Below are 25,104 nucleotides of genomic sequence, written 5' to 3'. Positions count from 1 at the left end.
CCCAAAGTAATTAGAGAGCTCACTGGAAATTATTCAAGCTCTAGAGGAAAACATGGGTGAATTCCTCTTTAGATGAGAGGAAAATCTTTCTATGGTTTCAAATCCAGATGCAATAAAAGTTTGTAACTTTGACTTCATTAAAAAACACTTCTGGGGGCACCTGAATGGCACAGTTGGTTAAGCATCCAACTCTTGGTTTCAGCTCAGGCTGTGATCTCAGGGTCATGAGATGGAGCTCCGTCTTGGGCTCTGTATTGTGCACGGAGTCTGCTTCAGATTTTGTCTTCCTCTCCCTCTGCCCCTCCTGCTTGTGCTCTCTCACTCAAATATATAAATAAATCTAAAAAAATAAACTTGTGCATGGCCCCCAAAATATAAACAATATCAAAAGACAATGGCCAAACTTGACCAAACTAGGAAAAAGTATTTGCAACACATGTCTCAGATAAAGAACTAATATGCTAAACAGATTAAAAAAACTTAAAAAATTAGAGGAAAAAGATAACATTTAATCCCCCCACAGTAATATAAAAACAGCTCCAAAATGTGAAAAGATGTTCAAACTCTCTAATGATAAGACAAAACATAAACTAAAATACATATTGACCAAGGTGGCTGAGGTTACTGGGGTTCTGGTCAAGATAATTAGTGCTTTACTCTGTATTTTCCACTTAATACAGGTAAAAACTCTGGACAGAATGCATGAAATAACTATCTACAGACTCTAGAATGCAAACGGTAAGAGGCAGGTTGGGGAAGGCAACCGGAACTCAACTAAAATTGACTCATCAATACATTTCCCATTTTGTTTTTCCTGTGGTATCTCCTGGCCCGGATTCAAACATAAGCTGAAACCCAGAACTGTATACCTAGTGTGGTCAAAGAGAACTCCAAGAGAAATCCTCTATCATGGTTTGAGGACCAGGAAAGGGGGCCTCTATAGGTCATAATGTGTGATGGAAATCCAAAGTTTGTTTTTGTTTTTCCATTCTCTCCCACACCAGTCCATAGGCTCATCCATAGCAGCAATGGACAGGGTATGGCAGTGGAGTCCAAGTAGGCACCTAAAACTCTGAGGGGAAAACACTGATGCTAAGAGCAAGGGGGTATCTCTGTTACAGTTTTCATTGTATATCTTCTTGCTTCTTGGTTCCACAACAGTTGGATTTTCAGGGTACACAACAGAGAAAACTAAAGCCCTTTTCTAGCTAAAGGACCAGAAAGGGAAGTGTTAGGGAGATTAAGGAGATCAATAAAATGGTCCCATAAAGTTGGGTTTATCCTCAAGCTGCATATGCATGATTTGAGCCTAATCAATATTCCACAAGTTTTAAGAATTGAGGTACTTGGTATACAAGATATACCACAGCCTAGAAATTTCCTTAATTTGATAAAGGGCATTTATAAAAATCCCACAGTGAACATCACACTTAACAATAAAAAACTAAGTACTTTCTCCCTAAGATAAGAAATGAAGAATGTCTACTTCCACCTCACCACTCATATTCAACACCATATTGCTATAATATGCTAATGCATATATAATATAAAATGCTAATGCAATACGACAAGGAAAAGAAATAAGAGGCACATGATTGGAAAGGACATAATGAAACTGTGATGTGATGAGAAATATGCATTTGGTCTCTGACCCCTCCCTCTCCCAGCATGGGACTCTTAAAACCCATGGAGTCTCCTAAGTAGTGTCTTTTCTAATGCTAATGAGATGATTGGTGGCTGAGGACACCAGGATAGCCTCAGGATGAGGTCTGGAACCAACTATGGGATGGTTAGAACTTTCAGCCTCATGCACCCCACCCCCACATGACTTTTAATTTTGGAACCAAACAAGATGGTAAAATCACACTGGTGTCTGGCGCCCCATTATACCAAACCTGAGAAGGCACCAAAATTGATAGAGCTGTAAAAACTGTGGAAATCTTGAGGATACGTGTGGGTGCACATGTGTGTATGGGAGTTGGCAAATAGGGAGTGATGGAGCCCAGACAGTGACACTACAGACTTTCCTCCTTTTGGTGCATCCTTCACCTTTTCTCAATGCTGGGCTTCTGCCTTTCCCTCTGGGTATACATACTACCCAAGGAGCTAATACCTTCAGTGAAATACAAATTCATAGAGAAAAGTAATGAGATATAGGAGGGATGAGATAACAGATTAAATACATCCAATGAAATAGAATTTAAATAAATACACATCCTCAAAAAGAAAAGAATTCATATTGGTTTTATCAGGGGTTCTCGATTTGGGCACTATTGACATTTTGGGCCAGATAGTTCTTTGCTGTGGTAGGACGGGGCTGTCCTGTGCATTGTAGGAAGTTTAGTAGCATTCCAAGCTTCTATCAGTTAGATGCCAGAAGCACTACCCTGAGATGTAACAACCAGAAGTGTCTCTAGATATTGCCAAATGTCCCTAGGGGAGGACAAAAATCTCCCAACTGGATTGAAGCAAGATAATAAATCATGAAGAACCAATTCAAAGTATTATGGAAGGGGCGCCTGGGTGGCTCAGTGGGTTAAAGCCTCTGCCTTCTGCTCAGGTCGTGATCCCAGGGTCCTGGGATACAGCCCCGCATCAGGCTCTCTGCTCAGTGGGAAGCCTGCTTCCTCCTTGCTCTCTGCCTGCTTCTCTGCCTACCTGTGATCTCTGTCTGTCAACCAAATAAATAAAATCTTTAAAAAAATGCTATGGAAAATATAATGGTTGAAGTAAGTAACTTAATAAATAGGTTATGTAGCAATATGGATGTAGGCTGAGAATGAATGATTTCACTGAAAAATCAGAAGAACCCTGCTAGAATGTATTAGGAAGAGGTAAGAATGAAAATATGAAAGCAAACCTAGAAGATAGAAGTGTAAATATCAATATCTGTATTATAAGAATACAAGAAGAGGTGTGCCTGGGTGGCTCAGTCTGTTAAGTATCTGCCTTCAGCTTAGGTCATGAGTTCAGGGCCCTGGGACTGAGTCCCGCATGGGCTTCCTGCTCAGTGGGGAATCTGTTTCTCCTCTCCCCATCCCTCCCTGCTCATGCTCTCTCTGTCTCTCAATAATTAAGTAAAAATCTTTTTTAAAAATCCCAAGAATATAAGAAGAAAAGGAAAAATAGAAGGGAGAAAATATCTGTAGATATAATGCTTCTAAATTCCCAGAATTAAAAAACATCTCAGATTGAATGGGTGTATAAAGGGCCAATCAGGAAAGATAAGAAAAATCTAATCCTAGATACATTAGAGCAAAATGAAAGAACATTGAAGAGAAAGAGAAATATCCAGAGAGAAAGAGTAGCTCTACTGTAAAGGAATAAGATACAGATTGATACTAGATTTCTTAAAACATCCTAAGAAGAGAGTAGAAGGAGAATGGGAGTAGGGATTAGAAAGGAAGAGGAAGGGACGCCAGAGCGGTTTGGTGATTTAAAGCCTCTGCCTTTGGCTCAGGTCATGATCCCAGAGTCCTGGGATCGAGCCCCTCATTGGGTTCTCTGCTAACCGGGGAGCCTGCTTACCTCTGTCTGCCTGCTCTCTGCCTACTTGTGATCTCTGTCTGTCCAATGAACAAAGAAAAAGTCTTAAAAAAAAAGAAAGGAAGAGGAAAAGAGAAACAAAAATTTAAAAGTTGGCCTTGCAGTTACTCAATATACTTATCTCTACCATGGTATAACAGGAAAATCATTCTACCTGGAGTAAGTAACTGACATATCAACCCAGACTTTTTGGAACTTAAACAAAGGTAGGTGAAAGGTAGACCCTACAGAAGGAAAGGTAGATCCTATACTTTTGTGAGTCCCAGTTTCTCGGCTTCAGCAGTAGAGGTGGATCCAGCTTCTAGGATCTGATTCTCAAGACAAATATATGCATCGGAATGTTAATTTACTCTTTGTAAGGGCATAAAACAACCTTCAAGGGAATAATAAGCTTGCCCAAGCTTGCTAACCATGGCTTCTCTCAACTAGGTGCTCAATTATTTACCAATTAATTATCAAGTTATTTAGTAAATACTGAATCAGAAAAATCAGTGCAATGATCCTAAGGAAAAGGACAAATGCTCCCCACCTCATAAGCGTGGACATGAGATCCAGGTTCTCTATTGATCACAGCTGGGTAAATGCTAAACGAGTCCTCTTAAAACAAACAAACAAAAAAAGTTGCCTGGCTTGCTTACCTGATGGAGCAAGAAACTCTTTGATCTTGGGGTTGTGAGTTTGAGACCCCACATTGGGTGTAGAAATTATTAAAAAAAAAAAAAATCTTGGGGGTGCTTGGGTGGCTCAGTCGGTTAAGCAGTTGCCTTTGGCTCAGGTCATGATTCCAGGGTTTTGGGATCGAGCCCCACATCGGGCTCCCTGCTCAGTGGAGAGCCTGCTTCTCCCTCTCCCTCTGCCTGCTGCTCTGCCTACTTGTGCTCGTCAAATAAAAAAATAAAAGCTTTAAAAAAATAAAATCTTTAAAAAAGATGTTAACCAATTCTTAGTCATCTTCCACTCTCCCCCACTTCCACCATGTTCCATAATTTTACTTTAGATATCCAGTTAGATTAGCTTCACGTTCCAGTCTTGTGATCACCTTGAACATCATAACTGGACTTTATCAAACATTTACAGAACAGCTTTTATGGTGAAGGAAAAACAACCAACAGCTATTTAATGTGTGTTAGGTATATCATACATACATACATTATATCGCTTAATCCTTACACACCTCTGTGAGGTTGGTACTATTATTATCTCCATTTAAGAAATTGGGCAACTGGAGTTAAGTAACTTGATCCACGTCATTCAGCTACTAAACAGAGTTGAAAGAAACCGGTGGGACTTAAAAACCAACAACAGGAATAACTATGTTAGATCTTCCCAACTCCCCAGGCTCACTTCTCTTGTCTGCACCCATCCCCAGAATTTTGAGATCCAAATGAAATAAAATACGCAGCAAGGTTTTATAACTTATGAAACCTATTCCAAAATGGCACATGCTATTTTAAAATACACGATTAAAACGCAGTTTATTTGTAATAAAGGATAACACAGCACAAATACAGAACTTACACATTTCATAATGACAAAAGGTAGGTACTTAATTTTTATTGAATTGTAACATGCATGCTGTGAAGTTCACAAGACTCAAGCGTGTAGCTTGGTTCATTTTTACTAAGGTAAAACCTGCACACACACACACACACACACACACAAACACAAAAGTCACAACCACCCAGATCAAAATATAAAACATTACCAGTATCTCAGAAGCCTCCTTCTGGCTTTCGGGTTTGCTTTTGAGTTTTAGACCTGGATTCAAATCTTGACACTTTCACTTTCTTCTTGCGAGACTTTGGCAAGTTGTTCAATCTCTTTGGGTCTAAGTTCAACCACCTGTAAAGAGAGGATAATACTGCCTTATGAGATTGTTGAAGTAAGGAGGTCATAAAATGTAAAACGTCTCTCACAGTGCCTAAAAATAGCGTGTCTGCAATAAACGGCAATTATTACAGTCAAATGTTACGGGCGGTCGCCACCTTCCACTTCCTGCCTTTCTGTCACTCATTTTTGAAAGTTGCTCTTGCTCCTATTCTTTTTCTCCTTCTTTCTCGCCCCTCCTACTGCCGTATATTGCCTTCCCAAGGTGTCGTAAAACGCTCCTCCCCGCCCTCCATGTGGCGAAAACGCAATCACGCTTGACGGCGCGAGGTGGCTCAGCCGCAAGATGGCGGCGCTGGCGGAGGAGCAGACGGAGGTGGCGGTCAAGTTGGAGCCAGAGGGACCGCCGACGCTGCTACCTCCGCAGGCGGGGGACGGCGCTGGCGAGGGTGGCGGCGGCATTACCAACAACGGCCCCAACGGCGGCGGCGGGAACGTTGCGGCGGCGTCGTCGTCGGCCGGCGGGGATGGTGGGACCCCCAAACCCTCGGTGGCTGTCTCCGCCGTTGCTCCGGCGGGGGCGGCCCCGGTGCCCGCCGCTGCTCCGGAGGCCGGCGCTCCCCACGACCGACAGACTCTGCTGGCCGTGCTGCAGTTCCTGCGGCAGAGCAATCTCCGCGAGGCCGAAGAGGCGCTGCGCCGTGAGGCCCGGCTGCTGGAGGAGGCAGTGGCGGGCACTGGAGCCCCAGAGGCGGACGGCGCCGGTACAGAGGCGGCTAGCACGCTTCTCAGCCGGGTCACAGCCTCGGCCCCCGGCCCCGCGGCCCCTGACCCTCCGGGCACCGGCGCTTCGGGGGCCGCCGCGGTCTCGGGTTTAGCGACAGGTTCTGCGGCTCCGGGGAAAGGTGAGCCGCGGAGTCCCGGGGAGGCAAGGCACGAAGGGGGAGCAAGCCGGGAAGGCTGAAGCTGGCAGGCCTGCACCTCTGCGGGCTTGTTTTGAATTTCCTGGGCCCGCCTCTAGGGCCACATGCCCGCCCCTTTCGCTAGTGCGCCGGCTGCGCAGTCAAACCCTCTTCCAAGCTGTCAGTTCCAGTGAGAGGCTGAGGAGAGCTGCTGAGCAGAGGGATGTCTGGGGAGGGTGGGCGCTGAGAGGCGGGGACCTTCAGGGTTTTGGTCCCTTTCTTCTTTTTTCGGTTCTTGAGGCTTGGCAGGTCTGCATTAACACCCAGCAATACTTATACAGTTCTGTACTAGCTTCTTTAAGTAATTACTAAAAATACTTTACATATCCTAATTCTCATAATTCCGCTGTGAGCTAAGACGTTACCTCTGTTTTAGAGATGAGAAAACGGACTCGGAAAGGCCAAGGGACTTGCTTTGACCAAACAGCCAGGGAGTGATGGAACATAGTGTAGCCATTATTTCGCAAAATATTAGGCTAACTGGTGTTATATCTTTTGGGGAATGCAGATTTCTTGGCGTCACTTCAGACTTAGTGAATCAGATCATGTAGAGGTGGAGTCTAGGAATCCTCCTTTTTGTATATATGCTTCCAAGGGAATATTAATGTGTGGCAGAGGTTGAGAACCATTCATTTAGGAGTATGCTTTGGACAGACCTATGTTCAGACTCTTGTCTCTGTTGCTTTTACTTTTGTGATGCGGCTCTTCCTCAGGTTAAGGGGTTTTTCTGGCCCCCTTTTAAAATGGGTTATTGTGAGGCTCAGATATAATACATATATATAAAATGCCTGCTACTGATATGTATATACCTAATACTTAACACCTGAGACCACCCTCCCCAGCCTTTTCCTAGCAACTGTGTTGCAAAGTCCGTGCAGTAAAATTCATACACAGCATATGGTCTCAAAGGTGATCCTGAGCTGATGATAAACATTTATTGTATTAAGTTATATAGTGCAGAGCCTCTAGCCAAATTAGTCTCTATTTATGAGCCCTAATCTTTGCAGCATTGCCAGAAGTAAAGTATGAATATGTAGCATTGTATCCCACAAATAGAAATGTGCAAAAATGTGACTGAGGGGAATGTTTTCTGAATGCTGAACTTGATGAATGAACTATAAAATGGATGGATTATGTTGGTTATTTTTCTGTAATCTCTCATCTCTTCAGAAACTTGACCTATCATAACTCAGAAACCAGTAAGAAGGAAAAGAGGCCATCAGAATAACCAAAAGAACTTAAAGCATTTGTGCAGTGAAGAGCACAGCAGTATTATAATTGCAACCTAAAATTTTCCAACAGTCAAACTTTGATTAGATTGACAGGTGTATCATTGTTTGGTATTGGTATATTCCAAATAAATACTTGTGTTTTCTACCTTGGAATGATGTTTATGGGAATTATTTTAAGCATGTAGATTGAGTTATCTTTTGGAAACAAATAAGGCTCATCCATCACACTCTTGAAATGCTTGCATTTTATAAGGAGTGATAGATGTACACATATCCTACAGGTTAGGATGTGTTACAGGAAAGTCACAAAATACTTAGTAGATCAGAGATCTGGGAATATTACTTCAGGGCATGTCTTGGTGGTGGTGGGTGCCATTTACACTGAGCCTTGAGAGAAGATTAATATAATTGTTTGATTTGCACATATCGTGTTTTACGAAATTTGTCTTTGAGGTAGCGGCAGGAAAAATACTGAACCTTTTTGTTACTGACCTGAACATTTTATTTTAAGATATGGACAAGCTGAAGGAGTTTTGGATAGGGACTGAAACAGTCCCTTGACAGATTGTGTGATTGCTTTGGGGAAGAGACTTTGAGAAGACAGGAACAAACATCTAAGAAACAGTTTACCTCTGGACCGTAGCAAAACAGCCTTAGTCACTTGGTATATATTTTTGAAATACATTTTTTGAAAGTTGTTCTTCATTTTTTAAACAGTTGGAAGTGTAGCCGTTGAAGACCAGCCGGATGTCAGTGCTGTGCTGTCTGCCTACAACCAACAAGGAGACCCCACAATGTATGAAGAATACTATAGCGGACTAAAACACTTCATTGAATGTTCCTTGGACTGCCATCGGGCAGAATTATCCCAACTCTTTTATCCTCTGTTTGTACACATGTACTTGGAACTAGTCTACAATCAACATGAGAATGAAGCAAAATCATTTTTTGAGAAGTATGTGAATTTTATATATATTATATATATAGCACATATATATAATGTATATACACAACTGTAACCAAACAAATGTAAGATTGTAACTGCGAAAGTATTTCATGAAAGAGAGGTAACTGGTGCTAGGGGAACCTAAAAAGAGGGAGTGTGATCTAGTTGGAGAAGTCAGGGAAGGCTCCCAGAGGAAGTGATGCTTGAGGTAAGATCTGAAAATTGGGTAGGAGCTAACCAGAGGAAGAGAAGAGGGAAAAGCATGTGTGACACCTCTGGTGGGAAGATCATGGTGGATACAGAGACAAAAGAGGGCCAGTGTGGCTGGAGCTGAGTATGGGTTCGAAGCTGGGCTGGAACAAGCAGGTTCTCGGGCCATGTCGAGGGTCTTTGTTTTTCCAGAGAACAGTCATGGGTTGTATTGGGTAGCATTATATCTGGTTGGGATTCACTGAAAACCCCAACAATAATAGCATAAATAAAATAAAAGTTTATATTTTGTTTTTATCCTAAGAGCAATAGGAAGCTGTGTTAGGATTATATTAGACTGAGAATGACTGAAACCCCAAACAACAGAGGCTTAAATACAATAAAAGTTTATTTCTCTCTCATAAAGATTAGGCAGTCCAGGACTGGTATAGAGTCTTTGATTACCAGAAACCTAGGCTTTCACCATCTTGATGCTCTTCCATCCTTGTCATGCGGCTTCCTCCTGTGGTACAAGATGGCTCTTAGGCTCTGAGCAATCACATCACTGCTATAGTCAGCTGAGAAGGCACATCGTTCCTCCAAGTAGCACATACCTCCTCCTTTTTTTTATGTCGTTAGGCAACAGCTACAATTACCTACAAGGGAAGTAAGATGTGTGGCCTTTGCCTAGGTGTTTACTTGCTCAGCTAATATTCAGGTATTCTGTCATGGAGGAAGAAAGGAAAAAATGGATGTTTGGGGACAGTGAGATGTCTCTGCTACAGAAGTCATTGAAGGACCTTGCCATTATTAGATTTGCATTTTTTAAAATTTTATTTATTTTTTTAAAGTAATCTCTTCACCCAGTGTGGGACTGGAACTCACAACTCTGAGGTCAAGAGTTGTACGCTCTACTACCTGAGCCAGCCAGACATCCCGATTTGCATTTTGAAAGGACCTTTATGCGGTTGGGAAAATAGATGGTGGTGAGGGGGAACAGAATGACTTTAGAGTGACCAGTTTGGAAGGTTATTGTAGTGGTTCTCAACCCAGAGTAGTAGTATTCCTGCTTCCCCTGGGCTACTTGAAAATGTGTGGAGGTGTTTTGGTTGTCATGACTAGAATGGGGAAGTGCTGGTGGCTTAGGGGTGCCAAATGTTCTAATATGTGCAGATAGTCCATGTAGCAAAGAATTGTTCTGTCCCAAAATGTTCTGTTGAGAAACACTAGACAAGGGTACATTAGTGTTTGTGAAAATAAGTAGCATATTGGTGAGGCAGTTGGTGATGGATTGGATATGGAGGTGAGGGAGATGAAGGTATTCGTAACCCCTAGGTTTCTGGCTCCCCCATCTGGATGGGGGAGTGTCCTTTACTAAGACAGAAAGCCCTGGAAGAGGACCTGGTTTGTCAGGTTGCAGAGTAATCTTGACTTCAGATTTGAATATGCCTTTGACTCATTTATGAGATACTGGGTCGGTAGGTGAATGATATAGAAAGCTCTGGAGCTCTGAAGAGATGTAGGGACTAGAGCCATAAATTGGAGTTGTGTGTGATATTGATGGGTATGGATGAGATTGTCTGGGGAGGGGATGGGGTTTATGAAATAAGTCAACGAGAGGGCTAGACCTGAGCCTTGAGGAATTTCAACATTTGGAGTAGGAGAGATGGAAAAAGAGTAGAAGAGATGGCCAAGTAGAAGAGGTATAAGGAGAGGTCAGAGAAGTAGGAAGAAAACGGGGAGGGTATTGAGTTAATAGAAGCCAAAGAAAGGAGTGGTTAAAAAGGGGGCAGTACTTAACAGTTTGAATGAGAGCATTTTAGTACAAGCAATAGACCCAAAAGCCGGCATTTGTCAGATAACACAAGTAGTGGTAATACAGGAATAATAGAACTCCGGACACTTAGCTTCTTTGCCATTATGTCCATTCATTATTGTATGGTGCCTAACAGAAGGTTTATAAAGCGAATGTTCTGTAGCTCAGCAATTTTCAAAAAAATTAACAAAGGCTGTTTATGACAGAACTTAACACTCTAACCTAACTTTTCTTACAGTATTTTCATCAAAAAACCTCTTTCTCTCCCAGTCCCATGAGATAGCCATCTCCTTACATAGGAAGCTGGAATATCCGGGGGAGCTCTGTCTCCTTGTTATGGACAATCTCAGCCATTGCCCAGACACCATGCTCAGATGAGGTTATGGGCTATAACTGATGTGAACACCAAGAGGCTCAGATGTCTAATTTCACTGAAATCTTGAACAGAAACCCTTAGTTCATGTCTTGATGAGTCTCAAAAGGGTAACACGGGTAACAGTTTATTGGCTGTGTATCAGAGCTAGAACCTATCTTATGTTTAGTCATTGTTCTTTAAATGTTTTTGCATTGTTTGCTGCTCTTAGTGAGTGCCAAATATATGATCTTTAATTTTACTTTATCAGGAATATTAAGATTTATAGAAACAAAAGTACATTTAAATTTACTAATTGTCACCAAGGCTGAAAGCTTTACTTAATTACCTGTGGTATTGGTGAGTAAATGGCAGTGTTCATTCTTTGGTATCAACATTTGTTTGTCGTTTAGTCATATTATTATACTGATGTTTAATAAATGTGTCTGGTATGAAGAATACAAGAAGTCATTGAAAATGTTGGGTTTTATGAGAATGCCATGTATTGATTATTATTATATGATATATATTATAATGTAATTATAATATAATAATTGATTATTATATATTATAAGGGGCTGGGTGATAGGCTCATTGAGTTAATTACACTAGTTTCTACTTTTGTATATGTTTGAAACTTTCCATAATAAAGTTTTTAAAAGTGGTTTTGAGAGAACATAAAATTTAGTAAAGCAGAAATTCTAATTCAAATGTCTACCAATGGTGAATATCTTTCATTCACTTATGGTATTTATTTCAAATTCTCTTAAAATGTTAATGGTACATTTCATTAGAGAATTAAATTTTTAAATTTCAGGATGAATTCAGAAACTGAATTGTGATCATTTTGAAATGAGTTACTTCTGATCCTGTAGCTTAGTCCAGGATTATTCAGACTGCTACGTTGAAAATATTCTGGGATGTTTATAAATATATGGGGGAGAGCAGATCCCTTAATGATTACATTGAAAAATGACTTTTTAAAATCACTGAAACAGGTTCCATGGAGATCAGGAATGTTATTACCAGGATGACCTACGAGTATTATCTAGTCTTACCAAAAAGGAACACATGAAAGGGAATGAGACCATGTTGGATTTTCGAACAAGTAAATTTGTTCTGCGTATTTCCCGTGACTCGTATCAACTCTTGAAGAGGCATCTTCAGGAGAAACAGAACAATCAGATATGGAACATAGTTCAGGAGCACCTCTACATTGACATCTTTGATGGGATGCCGCGTAGTAAGCAACAGATAGATGCGATGGTGGGAAGTTTGGCAGGAGAGGCTAAACGAGAGGCAAACAAATCAAAGGTATGGGAATAAACCTAAGAACTATATAATGCAGATTATGAAAAACTGTAGCATTTCCATCTACATAATATACACATTTTTCTTATAGCTAGTTTGGGAATAACAGAACCCTGTATGCTAAGTTCATGTTCTAAGGATGATGTGTAAATTGGTGAGAATTTGGGAATGGTTGCATTTAACAGAACCCTGACTACAGTGACTGAAACAAGGGATTTTGCATACATATAATGAATTGCAAAAGAAATCCCTCTTGCTCTGGCGCAAGGGCTCCTTCTAGTTTCTCCTCCATCATCTTTAGAATGTGGCTTTCTTCTTTGTGCTCACAGATGGCTGTTGTAGCTCCAGCATTGCACCTGCATTCCAGGAAGGCAGAAGGGGGAGGACAGAAGGCATATCCCTGCTAAATCTTATCAGGAAAACAGTATTTTTTTCCTAAAACCCTACCCAGTATATTTGTGTGTACATCTGCTGGCCAGAATGACTTTAATGGCTATTCCTACCTGCAGGGGAGTTTGGGAACAGAAATAATTTAACTGAGCATATTGCTGCTCCAACAAAATCAGGGTTCTGTTAGTAAGGAGGATGGGGAGATTGGCTATTGGGTAGATAAGTACAGAATCTGTTTCAGGGTATAAATTACTGTATTGTAATCGTGATTCATCCTATCAAGATATGAAAATGATGTATTAATGAATGAAATATTAATTTTGAAAATGTTGGGTCTTTTGACTTGTAGGTATTTTTTGGCTTATTAAAAGAGCCAGAAATTGAGGTGCCTTTAGATGATGAAGATGAAGAAGGAGAAAATGAAGAAGGAAAACCTAAAAAGAAGAAGCCTAAAAAAGATAGCATTGGGTCCAAAAGCAAAAAACAAGATCCCAATGCTCCACCTCAAAACAGGTGAGGGAAAAACTCAGGAACATGTGTGGAGGTTTAAGATGAACTGTTATTACAGAGAATTCAGTTTCTTAATAGAATGATTTTTAGTCTGTTTTTCTTTCACAGAATCCCTCTTCCAGAGTTGAAAGACTCAGATAAGTTGGATAAGATAATGAATATGAAAGAAACCACCAAACGAGTACGCCTTGGGCCAGACTGTTTACCCTCCATTTGTTTCTATACATTCCTCAATGCTTACCAGGTTAGTAAGATAATTGTGCAATTTCTGGGGGGAGAGTCGTGTAATACGGTGACTTACCACTAAAAGAAACTTAGATGTGTTAACTAAGACAGAGTTTTCTTTTTTAAACTCTTGATGTAAATATAGCTTGAAGACAGAAGTTAAGAAAGGATAATTGGACACTGCTTAGAATAGTTAGAAGGCAATGTTGAAAAGACCTTTAGCAACTTGCAGGTGCCAGAATGTTGCTTATGTGTGTCCCTTGTTTTACTGATCAGAATTCTGTTAGCTTTTGAGGAGGAGGAAACTGTAGTTTAGCTCTATTGAACTTGGCTTATATAAACTTAATACTTTTTATTAAGGGTTGTTTATGTCTTTATAGATTGTAATAAGCTGCTGAGGATATATTTATTAAAGTACAAAAATGATTAACATTTTCTTCATATCATGTGCTTTAAATTTGGAGGACAAAAGGGGTGAATGGTGATGTGTTCTCAAAGTAAATACGTTCAAACAGTGTTTCATGGGAGAATGAAATCTTTTCTATGAGAGAAGGAGTTATCATTATGTTGTTTCTAAGATGTAATTTTTTTCCCGAGACCATATTGTGTAGTATAAAGTTTTTATTTTTTTTATTGGCAGGGCCTCACTGCAGTGGATGTCACTGATGATTCTAGTTTGATTGCTGGAGGTTTTGCAGATTCAACAGTTAGAGTGTGGTCTGTGACACCCAAAAAGCTTCGTAGTGTTAAACAAGCAGCAGGTAAGTGAGTTGACTTGTGAGGATGTGAACTCACCTTTAGTTTACACCAATCTGCATTCCATGGAGTATGCATAAGAGATTGTGATCTCAACAGAATTTCATTTGATTTTACTTTAGCTCAAAATGCTAACATTCCCAAGCAAAAAGTGCATTGGAGTGGCAATCAGGAGACTGGGGTGTTAAACTGGTTTAACTTTGTGGGGCCTCAGTTTTCTCATCTGTAGAATGAGGGGGTTGGGCTAGAAAACTCTATGAGTTTAAAATCTAATTTTATGACTGTTTGCCTGTGAATTTTAAAAATGCCTTTAAATAATGGGAGAGTACTTTCTGTTTTAGCTCTAAAAATGGCCTAAAAATAATTAGTTTTAGTATTTTTAAAGAGTTTCTTGCTAAATGTATTATTTAAACAAGGTAATACATTTTCAAAAAACTTTTAATATTTCCATAGTTTCCATTTGTGTATGATATATTAGGTTTCTTTGAGTTTTAATCATAGTTCCGAACTGAGCAGCTATGTGCACTCCAGCAAATTGTTAACTGTCCTGAACTTGAGTTTCCTCTTCTGTACACTGGGATGGTTAAAGGCATCAACACTGTGGGTGGTATGTAGGAGGACTGTTCAAATGTTAGTTCTTCTGAACCATGATGTGATTGCCTTGAAATATTCTAATGAATGTACTTTAAAAAAAAGAATGTATTTTTAAAATATCAATATTTTTGGACCGTTTTAGATCTTAGCCTCATAGACAAAGAATCAGATGATGTCTTAGAAAGAATAATGGATGAGAAAACAGCAAGTGAGTTGAAGATTTTGTATGGTCATAGCGGGCCTGTCTATGGAGCCAGCTTCAGTCCGGATAGGTAACATACAAACAATGAAAAATTAAATACTGCTGTATTATATTGAGATAATATTTAAGTTAACTACTGGAAACATTTTGGGAAAAATTCTGTTAGAGAAATCTCATGGCTGCCTCTTCTGCATTATCTTTTAGAATCTTGCCATTTGCTAATTCATCTTGGGGTACTGGTGTACAAGATAGCAACTTAATATATACCCAGATTTATAGAATCAAAGATGCACAGCATCAGGGTTTATTGGTTTTAAAAATTAGCTTCAGTTTTTGTATAACCCTGATAGGGGCTGAATTGCTTCTTTGGGTTCTTGCCTTGGGTTTGTGGCTACTGCTGTATTCCATCATCTCCAAATTGAGAACAGATTCCTGATATTAAAGGCATGTTAGCTGTCAATTAAAGATTTTGTGTAATCAAAAGAACTAAGAAGATACTGAAAAGGGAATTTGAAACCCGCAAATAGGTATTTGCTTATTTTTCATGATCTCTAATATTCTGTGAAAATGGGAGGGAATTTTATATTCATAATAACCATTTGTATCTTAATTGGATAACTTTCAATCCATCAATATTTTCATCTTTATGAAATCTTCATAGGGTTTAGCCAGATGATACATTTTTACTTGAGGAAAATCTCTAATTTCAGTGAAAACCTTAACAGTTTCAGTGATTCAGCTTTTGTGTTTATCTGTGAAAAAGCTAGATTATTACTTAAATGTCTATAGTGTTTTTTGTCAAAAAGACATTTCCTATTAAGTGCTTATGCAAGTCAAGAGAGGAAAAGAGCATCTCCATTTTAAAGTAAAAAATTGTTGAGTTTTAAGTGACATCTTATATCACATTTCTTAGCTTTTCTCAATTAACCTTTTTGACCGACTCTGTTGGTACCCTTTGGTACAATTTTTTATAAGAAGTGTGGTTTTTCTATTATACTTTTAAAAATAATCCAACCTTGGGGCACCTGGGTGGCTCATTTGGGTTGAGTGTCCGTCTTCAGCTCAGATCATAATCCCAGGGTCCTGGGATCTGGCTCCTTGCTCAGCAAGGAGCCTACTTCTCCCTCTCCCTGCCTTTCCCCCTGCTTGTGTGATCCCTCTCTCTGTGTCTCATAAATAGATAAAATCTTAAAAAAAAGATCTAACCTCACTTAGTATGTGCTCAGTAGATGTAGAGTATTAGAGCTAACTGGTTTTTTGTTATTACTTTCAACTTTCGTTATCTACTGTGAATTCCATGTATAAAGTAAAAGATGTAGCATGTCAGGTTATCTGTACTTATCATACTCAAAATGTACAGAGAAACTGGACAGGTAACGATTTGATTCTGGGAATCAAATATATCACATTCTCTTTTCTTAGGAACTATTTGCTTTCCTCTTCAGAGGATGGAACTGTTAGATTGTGGAGTCTTCAAACATTTACTTGCTTGGTGGGATATAAAGGACACAACTACCCAGTATGGGACACACAGTTTTCTCCATATGGATATTATTTTGTGTCAGGGGGCCACGATCGAGTAGCTCGGTAAGAACATTGTGATCTTAGGAATGGCAGAATGGTTTCTTTTTAAGGGAATTATAAGCTCCAGCCAAACTTATTTTCACTTCAGTTATTTGGGATCAACTTTTTGAGATTGTCAGCATTTATAGCTCCTTATTTGAAAATTAATTTGGGGAGTATTACTATGTCTGCATTTATGTCCATATCAAGAGTCCTTTTTTCCCCCTCAAGCTCCCACCAGCTAGATTTTCACTACCACTATGAGCACTGCTGGTGTTTTCCTGTGATTTCCTTGAAAGTTCAGGATGAGGTAACTCAGAAACTAATTTTATGGCGGCCAAAACTAGCAAAAAACACTTTTCTATGGGTTAGACTAGGAATTGGGGTAGGAAAGGTGGGTACATACAGAGAACTAGAGTTTAAAAAAATTTTGTACTAGATCAACTTAGTTTTCCTTAAGAATGTTATTTCATCTCATTCCATTTTTCTCCCCCCTCATGGAGCCAGTGAGGGGGACCTATTTGGAGCTAATATTTCACATGGGTGTTTCTATATTTATTTTAGAATTTTGGCAGTTAGCCATTACTTTTTTTTTTTTTTTTCTTTCAATGCATTTTTTAAAAAGGCTCTGGGCTACAGACCATTATCAGCCTTTAAGGATATTTGCTGGCCATCTTGCTGATGTAAATTGTACCAGATTCCATCCAAATTCTAATTATGTTGCTACGGGCTCTGCGGACAGAACTGTGCGGCTCTGGGATGTCCTGAATGGAAACTGTGTAAGAATATTCACTGGACACAAGGTATTTTATACCTTCATTATTATGGCATACAAGGTTGTTTTTGAGATAAAAATATTTCAAAAATTAACTAGTAACACATTTTAAAGAAACTGTTCAATTCCACTAAGCTTTAAAACTAACTTTCTCTTACTTTGAGATATTTTTAACCCACTGTTGATTCTTTCCCTGGACTTCTTTTCTAGGGACCAATTCATTCCTTGACATTTTCTCCCAATGGGAGATTCCTGGCTACAGGAGCCACAGATGGCAGAGTACTCCTTTGGGATATTGGACATGGTTTGATGGTTGGAGAATTAAAAGGCCACACTGATACAGTCTGTTCACTTAGGTTTAGTAGAGATGGTGAAATTTTGGCATCAGGTAAATGACTAGAAATGGCTTTGTGTTAAAGGGTAAATGGTATGTTGAAATGAAACACTTAGGTTGACCATGTTAGGTTTTGCTTCTCTTAGCCATGATTCCAGAGTACCCGCTGATGTGTGTTGACTTCTCAGGTTAAACTGATTGAAATGGTCCTTTAGAAGGAAGAGCTTATTAATCAAGTTTAGATTTTTTTCACCATAAATATACAGTAAATATATGAATTATGTCAGACTCTAAATATGGTAGATGCTACTAAATGGTTTTCTTTGACTTCCTGTTAGGTTCAATGGATAATACAGTCCGGTTGTGGGATGCTGTCAAAGCATTTGAAGATTTAGAGACCGATGACTTTACTACAGCCACTGGGCATATAAATTTACCTGAGAATTCACAGGAGTTATTGTTGGGAACATATATGACCAAATCAACACCAGTTGTACACCTCCATTTTACTCGAAGAAACTTGGTTCTAGCTGCAGGAGCTTACAGCCCGCAATAAATCATCGGTATTAAAGACCTTTCGGAAGCTACTGTTTGAAAAAGGGAGACTAAAAGCAAATACCTCAGTGATTAATATTTAAGCTACAAAGAATGTTTTGTCTATATGGATCTGGAAGGATGCTGCTTGGAAAATCTGAACAGGACAGTTCCACGTTTCTATAGCAACCACATTTAACTAATTTCCGTTAGTTGAATAAGAGGTATTATGTTCGTGGAGGGGACATTTATGGTGCTTTGGATTGTGTGGAAACTATGCATTTTCTGTTCAAATGCTATTTTAATTTATTATGTTTAGAAAAAAAAATCAATTGACTTCAGTAATTCATCCTGCTTCAAGATTCAAACTGAGTAATGTAATACCATCTTGAATTTTAGCTGAAGAATTCTATGAGCATGTATGTTTCTGCTGTAAAAATGTAGTTACTGTATGGCACTCAAGTACTATGTTAAATGATCCACTAACATTTTGCTTGCCCCATGATTAGTGGAATGTATGTTATTGGGTAGGGTGAACTACAATTTCTTTCTAAGAACTAGATGAAGTACAACCATCCACTGACATCTGAATTTATACCTGTTGGATTCTGAGTGCACCCAAACACTCTATAAACCAGGTGAAGAAATTTAGCTTCCATGTTCTACTTCAGCTAAAACAGCTACATAAAACCTAGTACACTTGAAGTCAGACAGACATTTCAGTTGCTTACCTCCAGTACTGAGCCTTGCTTTGGAAACTAAAAGATTTAGACCAAGTCACTGCCAGTTTTTTGCCTTTGTTGCATTTTGTACAGTTTTTATATTTTTGATATATTGTAAATAAAGACAACCAGCTTTTCCAGGTTCATAATTTATTGTACAAATTGAATATCACATGATGAGCTGACAAAAGCTTCTCCAGGCATGGGAACTTAACAGATGAGGTACAAGTTAAAATCCTATAAAAAAAGTAAAAATAATTTAGACACAATTGTGTTCAACTCTACTTTTAAGACATTCAGTATAAGACATTACCAGTACAGGACTATCCCTGAACCCCCTGAAATTGAATGCAAATTCATCAGATTCTCAGAGTCAGTAATCACCTCAAAATGTCATAGCTTAATACAGTTTAGCCTAACGGTTTACCTTTAACAAAAGAGCTGACTTCAGCATGACCCTGAATGTATACTGGAAAAGTCTAGTATACAAAGTACACTTTAAACAGTAGTAAACGTATCAGATAAAATTTATTAGTTTTTATAATGGGGATACTAGCACTCTCCCCAAAGTTGGGAGGTACCTAATACGGAAAAGTGGGCAATGACTACCTATCTGTCAGGAGTAAGTTCTGGACCACTGCATGCTGGGGTATGTACTCAACAGTTTTGAGATCGGAAAAGCTTTTAATAGCAGAGGAAAATTTTCTGTGGAGAGCTACAGTAGATTAAGATCTGGGTTTTGGGTTTTCTGCACATTATCTACTACCAAAACAAGTATTCACTCAAACATAGGCAAATGGAGATTGTGGTGTACCACAAGAAGAAAATGAAATCTATAGGAATTAAATGAAAATATAAAATTGTGTATAAAAATCTGAAACTAGCAAAAAAATAAGATATATTTGCAATGTATTTACAAGGTTGGTTAATAATTATTACATAAAGGGCTTATGTAAGAGAAATAAGGTCTTCCTAAAGAGAAAGACTCAATTGTTAAATGAAAAAAATAAAGGGAATCTTAAGAAAAATACAAAGGGTAAACAAATGGAAAAAATGTGTAACTTCATCAAAAAGGTATTTTTACTCATCAAATGAACAACGATCAGAAACTGCTTATTCAGCGCTGGCTAGGGCAAGAGACACCCTCTAAGAAAGCTGGGTGCCCCATTAACCCTTAGGGAAAGCAGTTAAGCCTAAAACTATCATACAGACAACACATCATGCTCAAAAGTGTCCAATGCAATGTTATCGGGGCACCTGGATGGCTCAGTGGGTTAGGCCTCTGCCTTCAGCTCAGGTCGTGATCTCAGGGTCCTGGGATCGATCCCTGCATCGGGCTCTCTGCTCAGCAGGGAGCCTGCTTCCCTGCCTCTGCCTACTTGTGGTACCTCTCTCTCAGTCAAATAAATAAATAAAATCTTAAAAAAAAAAAAAATCTTGATAGGAAACAGATATAAATCATATATGCATAAATACTCATGTATTCAAATAATAGAGAAAATATTTGTAATAAGACAATATTACAGACATGACTCATAGCCACTGGAAACCAAAGAAAAAATATTAAAAAGAGCCAAACCAAACTGTTAACAAAAATTGTCAGGTAATGGGATATGAACAGTATTTTCCTCCTGTATGTAACTTTGCACAATGACAATTTACTTCCATAGTGAGGGGAAAAGCCCTAACAACAAAATGGCCGTTATAAACTTATATGTTAATTCCTTACTGTTTATGTTGCTTTCACAGCTGGTGTTTTTTTAGATCTTAACTTGAAGTATAAGATCATCAAAGCAATGCCTCCATATGTGGCCAGTACACACTAAAAAAGAAAGGAGAAAGTAAACAAGAGTTTTTGCCACTTACATTATTCTAAAACATAACTGCTTAAAGATATCACCAATACTTACATTCATTCTACCTGTGAGAGTGTAAGAGTTGAAATATTTTTTGATACCAGTGAAATGGAATTGGGCATCAGCTTCTGGACCTGCCATGATTTCAATCTTTAAAAAAAAAAAAACAATAAATTGGTTTGGATACAATTTAAAAGAAAATTATGTTTTGTTTTTGTTTCAAAGATTTTATTTTTTTAAGTTATCTCTACACCCAGCATGGGGCTTAAACTCACAACCCAGAGATCAAGAGTTACATGCCTCACCAACTAAGCCAGCCAGGCACCCTTTTGTTTGTTTGTTTGTTTTTAAAGCTTAAAAACCTGAAAAGTCACTGCACAGAAGAATTATGAGTTTTTTTTTAATGCCTTGCCCAACACAGAAGTAGCAAAGTTGGTTGAAAGAGGCTTGCTGGTAAGAGAAACTTTCAGAAGGAAGACTTTACCTTAGTTGCTGTTGTATAACATTCCAAAACATACATCAAATCACTTAGCACAGGAAGAGAACACAGTTTTCTCTAAGGCCCCCTCTCTCCTTTAACCCAATCTTTTTTTTTTTTTTTTTTTTTTTTTTAAAGATTTTATTTATTTATTTGACAGAGAGAAATCACAAGTAGATGGAGAGGCAGGCAGAGAGAGAGAGAGGGAAGCAGGCTCCCTGCTGAGCAGAGAGCCCGATGCGGGCCTCGATCCCAGGACCCTGAGATCATGACCTGAGCCGAAGGCAGCGGCTTAACCCACTGAGCCACCCAGGCGCCCTCCTTTAACCCAATCTTGCTTGGAATTTTCATTCTTGGCTCTGCTACAGCATGTTACACTGTGTATGGAGTCAATCAGTTTTAAGAGTAGAAAGTTGGAGGTTGTGATACATTTCAAAGTTCTTAAGAAGGGTACCCACTAGCTAAACAGCTCAACTTGCAACTCCTTTCATAATTTTTCTTATGAAATAATTTAGGACCTCCATGGGAAGGAAGAGAAAGTATCATTCACTAACTTAGGACCTCCATGGGAAGGAAGGGAAAGTATCATTTACTATACTCCAATTTTTAAAAAACTAGCATTATTTTAACAAAAGGGATGCACATCAGAGTGTAAAAACTGGAAGATCACTTCCACAATTTAAGGAATAAGAGCATGCTGGTTCAAGTTCTTAAAGATGGAGAGCCTACTAAAATGCTACCTAAATTAAGTCCTACCAAATTATCAAAGTCTGTCAACTAGTTATAAAGACCACCATCTAGGCTGCAGTACTGTTAGCTCCTAACCCCCGCCCCCAGGACACACACCAGCTATTGGTGGTAGCAAGAAAGGTGGAATACCTTTTCCTCACAGCAAAATAAATAAAAGATCTAAATATAAATAGTAAAACCAAAGAATCCTGGAAGAAAACATGGGCCAAAATTCTAATTATCTTAGGAAAGGGGAAATATAAAGGACAAAAACTAGAAGGGAAAACATAAAAGTGATCAAAGAAAGTAAAATGAGGCCAATATTTAACTACCAGACTGGGAAAAGTAAGCATCTCCTCTGTTGCCTGAGTATAAACTGGTACAACTTTTCCTAAAATACAATTTTGCAATACCCGTCCAATTATAAAATTAGTATACACTTTCATGTAGCTGGTTCATTTGTTCTCTAGGAATTTACCCTTACAGAGATATCACAAAGGGAGACATGTTATATGGTTCAAGAATAGTGGCTGAAATACTATTGATGAAATAAACTGGAAAAACTAAAAGTCCATCTACATACAGGAGACTGAGAAAATAATGGTTTCCATTTGAGGAAATACAATGTGCACAGATCCTTATGTACTGAAACAGAAAGACGTCCCTTTGTAATCTTAAAACAGTAAAAAAAAAAATCTATTTTTGGACATTATATTACAGAGCACATAAATGGTTCTCAGAGTCTGGTTCCTAGATCAGCAGCAACGGCATCACTTGAAACCTGATGAAAATCCAAAATTCTCAGGCCCAACCTCAGGCCTATGCAATCAAAAACTCTGGGGCCCAGTAATCTGTTCTAATAGGCATTTCTGATGTAAGCTAAAGTTTGAAAGACACTGCAATAATAGAAAACCAAATATTTGTTGTAATTATATAGAAAAACTCTGGAAAAACATACAGCAAACTTTTTGGAGTTATATTTATAAGTACCTATATTTTACACAGGCATATTATTTGTCATAATAAAAAATAACAAAGGCACATTCACAGGTCACCAAAACAACACTTGACAATTCGTATGTATGACCGCCTATCTACCACGACCGACGCCACGCCGAGTCGATTGGCAACATAGACGAGCCGGTCGAGGTCCGGTCGAGATTGGTAGGCAGTGGCCTTGACTCAGCTGGCTCTTGATGAAATGGAAGAGGGAGAGATCTGTGAGGAAGTCGTTGCTATGGAAACTGGCAATCCCCCTATTTACCATTCAAAGGCCTTCAGAGGCATTCACGTGCACAGAATTGGCAATGAAAATTTGGACAAATGACCTTAATTCTAAACAGTTTCAAGGTTCTTGGAACAATGAAAGAAACCCAAGCTTCCTTGGGCCTCCTCAGGGACCTTGGCATTTCAGCCCAAGCAGGAAAATTAGCATTAAAATAAATCTTCATGATATAGCTTTTAAAGTAACGGTTTCATTTTACTAGACTTACTAAAGGAATAGTCCCCCCCCATTCATTTTCATGACACACTTTTGAATTCTTATGGTATCAAGTGGGTTTCTAGGAGAAACCCTACATAAAAACAGGAGCTTGGTCAAATTATTAACTGATAACCCCACACCTTGTGTGTAACAAAAATTTTTAGGATGGTAGTGTCCAAATGAAACAATATTAAAGTGCTTTAAACTTGTCCACACAGTATGGGAGGAAGCCTGTGATATTCCACAGAGGACTAAATCTGACTGCTGGGAAGGGCATGTTATAGGAACTGGAATTTAGTCTGGGTCTTGAAGACTATTGTGAAGGTGAGATGGAGGCAGGAGTGGGGAGTAAAATGTTGCCGGTGAAATAAACAATGGGACAAAAGCCTACAAGCACTGGGGTCTGCACCCTTCAGCGAACTGCACAGTTACTTTTGGACAAAGACCAGGAACCCTTGTAGCTAGAGCACCCTCTGTGGAATAACTCAAACTGAAACCTTCCCTTTCCAAACGTAAAAACACAACAAGGGAAAAATTACTTAAGACCAATCATTGCACTGTTAAAAGATAGCCTGTAGAGAAGTCTAAGCATGGGGTCTTCCTGTTTCTTTCTTCCTCTTCTTTTTAAAAAATTAACACATAACGTATTATTTGCCCCAGGGGTACAGGCCTGTGAATCGTCAGGCTTACACATTTCACCGCACTCACCATAGCACATACCCTCCCCAATGTCCATCACCCAGCCACCCTATCCGAACCCTCCTACCCCCGCCCCCCAGCAACCTCTTGTTTCTAATTAACCGGCCCACTGCTATTAAACATTAATGAAGCCTTCCACGTCCTTCTTCACCTGTGAAACGGGAATTTCAGAAAAAGCCCAAAGTGACCAACTGTCCTCACTACTTCGTTTTTTGAAGCTGCTATTTGCCTGTCTGACTGAGTATCTACCTGGAACGGTGAGATCACGAGGTAAAAGGAGGCCAAGTCGAGAGCTACTCGGGTACCAGAAGCAGCCTCTTGCACTTCAAGTATACAGCTCTCTGTTCTGGCTATCTCTCGGGAAAAGGCCTTCCGGCTGGTCGACACAGGCTGAAATCTAAGCCTCTTACTGCGGGCCTGGCGACCTGCAGGGGCTGGGCCACACACACTCCCTTCGACAAAGGCTGCAGTGCCGCTAAAGTAGGCCTTGCTGGCCGGCTCCCTAAGCACAGTACAGGGGAAATAAACTGCAATGGGCAAACAGAGGAAAAGAGGTAAATCTGGCCAGAAGCCCGAGTTCCATTCAATATTACGTTGCTGGGTGACCTTGGGGGGGACTCCCTTTGCTGCGGGCCTCTTTTTTTCTCTACTCTGATATACGATCTAAGGGCCTTCGGGAACCATGGGAGCTTCCGGGACCTCCTATCCGCCTCGCCCCGAGGCTTCCCAGCCCCGTCCAACCCCTCGCGCCTCGGCTCTCGTTATCTCTAATTCCTTTTCCATTCTCCACTGCCCTCGCACCCCACAACGAAGACCTAGCTGTGTTCCTCGACCAGGTATAGTCGGATTTTTAATGCCAGCCCCGCAAAGCGGAGGCACGAGGCCTGACCCAGGGTTCTCGTCTACACACCCACCTTGCAGAAGACACCAATTCCGCGGGTTGTGTCCTTCAACGTACGCAGGTAGCCCGCAGCCGGCCGGAAGAAGCCTCCTCCCCCGCACGCGTTGGACTGCCAGAGCGATTCAGCCTTCAGCGTCGGTTGGCTATGGCTTGAAGTCCCTCCTTTCCGCTT

The 25,104-nt window shown here is 39.7% G+C and overlaps 2 protein-coding genes across 3 annotated transcripts; one reads left to right on the top strand and one right to left on the bottom strand.

Annotated features, from left to right (window-relative positions):
- Window positions 1–5,700: 5,700 nt before the first annotated feature.
- TAF5 (TATA-box binding protein associated factor 5) lies at window positions 5,701–18,935 on the top strand. Of its 2 annotated transcripts, none has more exons than XM_059169036.1 (11): window positions 5,701–6,278; window positions 8,285–8,522; window positions 11,869–12,184; window positions 12,921–13,084; window positions 13,190–13,325; window positions 13,947–14,067; window positions 14,799–14,928; window positions 16,281–16,445; window positions 17,047–17,224; window positions 17,407–17,584; window positions 17,869–18,935. In XM_059169036.1, exons 1-11 carry the CDS (start codon window positions 5,720–5,722, stop codon window positions 18,084–18,086), a joined length of 2,403 nt encoding a protein of 800 aa, XP_059025019.1. In that variant the 5' UTR covers window positions 5,701–5,719; the 3' UTR covers window positions 18,087–18,935. The 2 variants fall into 2 exon arrangements, with proteins under 2 accessions (XP_059025019.1, XP_059025018.1); XM_059169035.1 differs by having other exon boundaries at window positions 13,172–13,325.
- Window positions 18,920–25,104, bottom strand: ATP5MK (ATP synthase membrane subunit k). The gene is made up of 4 exons (XM_059169039.1): window positions 24,946–25,104; window positions 20,697–20,792; window positions 20,516–20,608; window positions 18,920–19,023 (listed from the first exon to the last, which is right to left on the bottom strand). The coding sequence occupies exons 2-3, from the start codon at window positions 20,781–20,783 to the stop codon at window positions 20,519–20,521; spliced, it is 177 nt and encodes a 58-aa protein (XP_059025022.1). The 5' UTR covers window positions 20,784–20,792; window positions 24,946–25,104; the 3' UTR covers window positions 18,920–19,023; window positions 20,516–20,518.

Source organism: Mustela lutreola, chromosome 4 (assembly GCF_030435805.1).
Source record: "Mustela lutreola isolate mMusLut2 chromosome 4, mMusLut2.pri, whole genome shotgun sequence".
Taxonomy (NCBI): Eukaryota; Metazoa; Chordata; class Mammalia; order Carnivora; family Mustelidae; genus Mustela; species Mustela lutreola.
This window is presented reverse-complemented; position numbering and strand designations above follow the sequence as displayed.

Coding starts and splice junctions, on each gene's coding strand:
- TAF5 (XM_059169035.1), top strand. CDS start 5,720: ATGGCGGCGCTGGCGGAGGAGCAGACGGAGGTGGCGGTCAAGTTGGAG. Junction 12,185..12,920: donor GAGAGGCAAACAAATCAAAG/GTATGGGAATAA, acceptor TTTGACTTGTAG/GTATTTTTTGGCTTATTAAA. Junction 17,225..17,406: donor GAATATTCACTGGACACAAG/GTATTTTATACC, acceptor CTTCTTTTCTAG/GGACCAATTCATTCCTTGAC.
- ATP5MK (XM_059169039.1), bottom strand. CDS start 20,783: ATGGCAGGTCCAGAAGCTGATGCCCAATTCCATTTCACTGGTATCAAA. Junction 20,609..20,696: donor CTCTCACAGGTAGAATGAAT/GTAAGTATTGGT, acceptor TTTCTTTTTTAG/TGTGTACTGGCCACATATGG.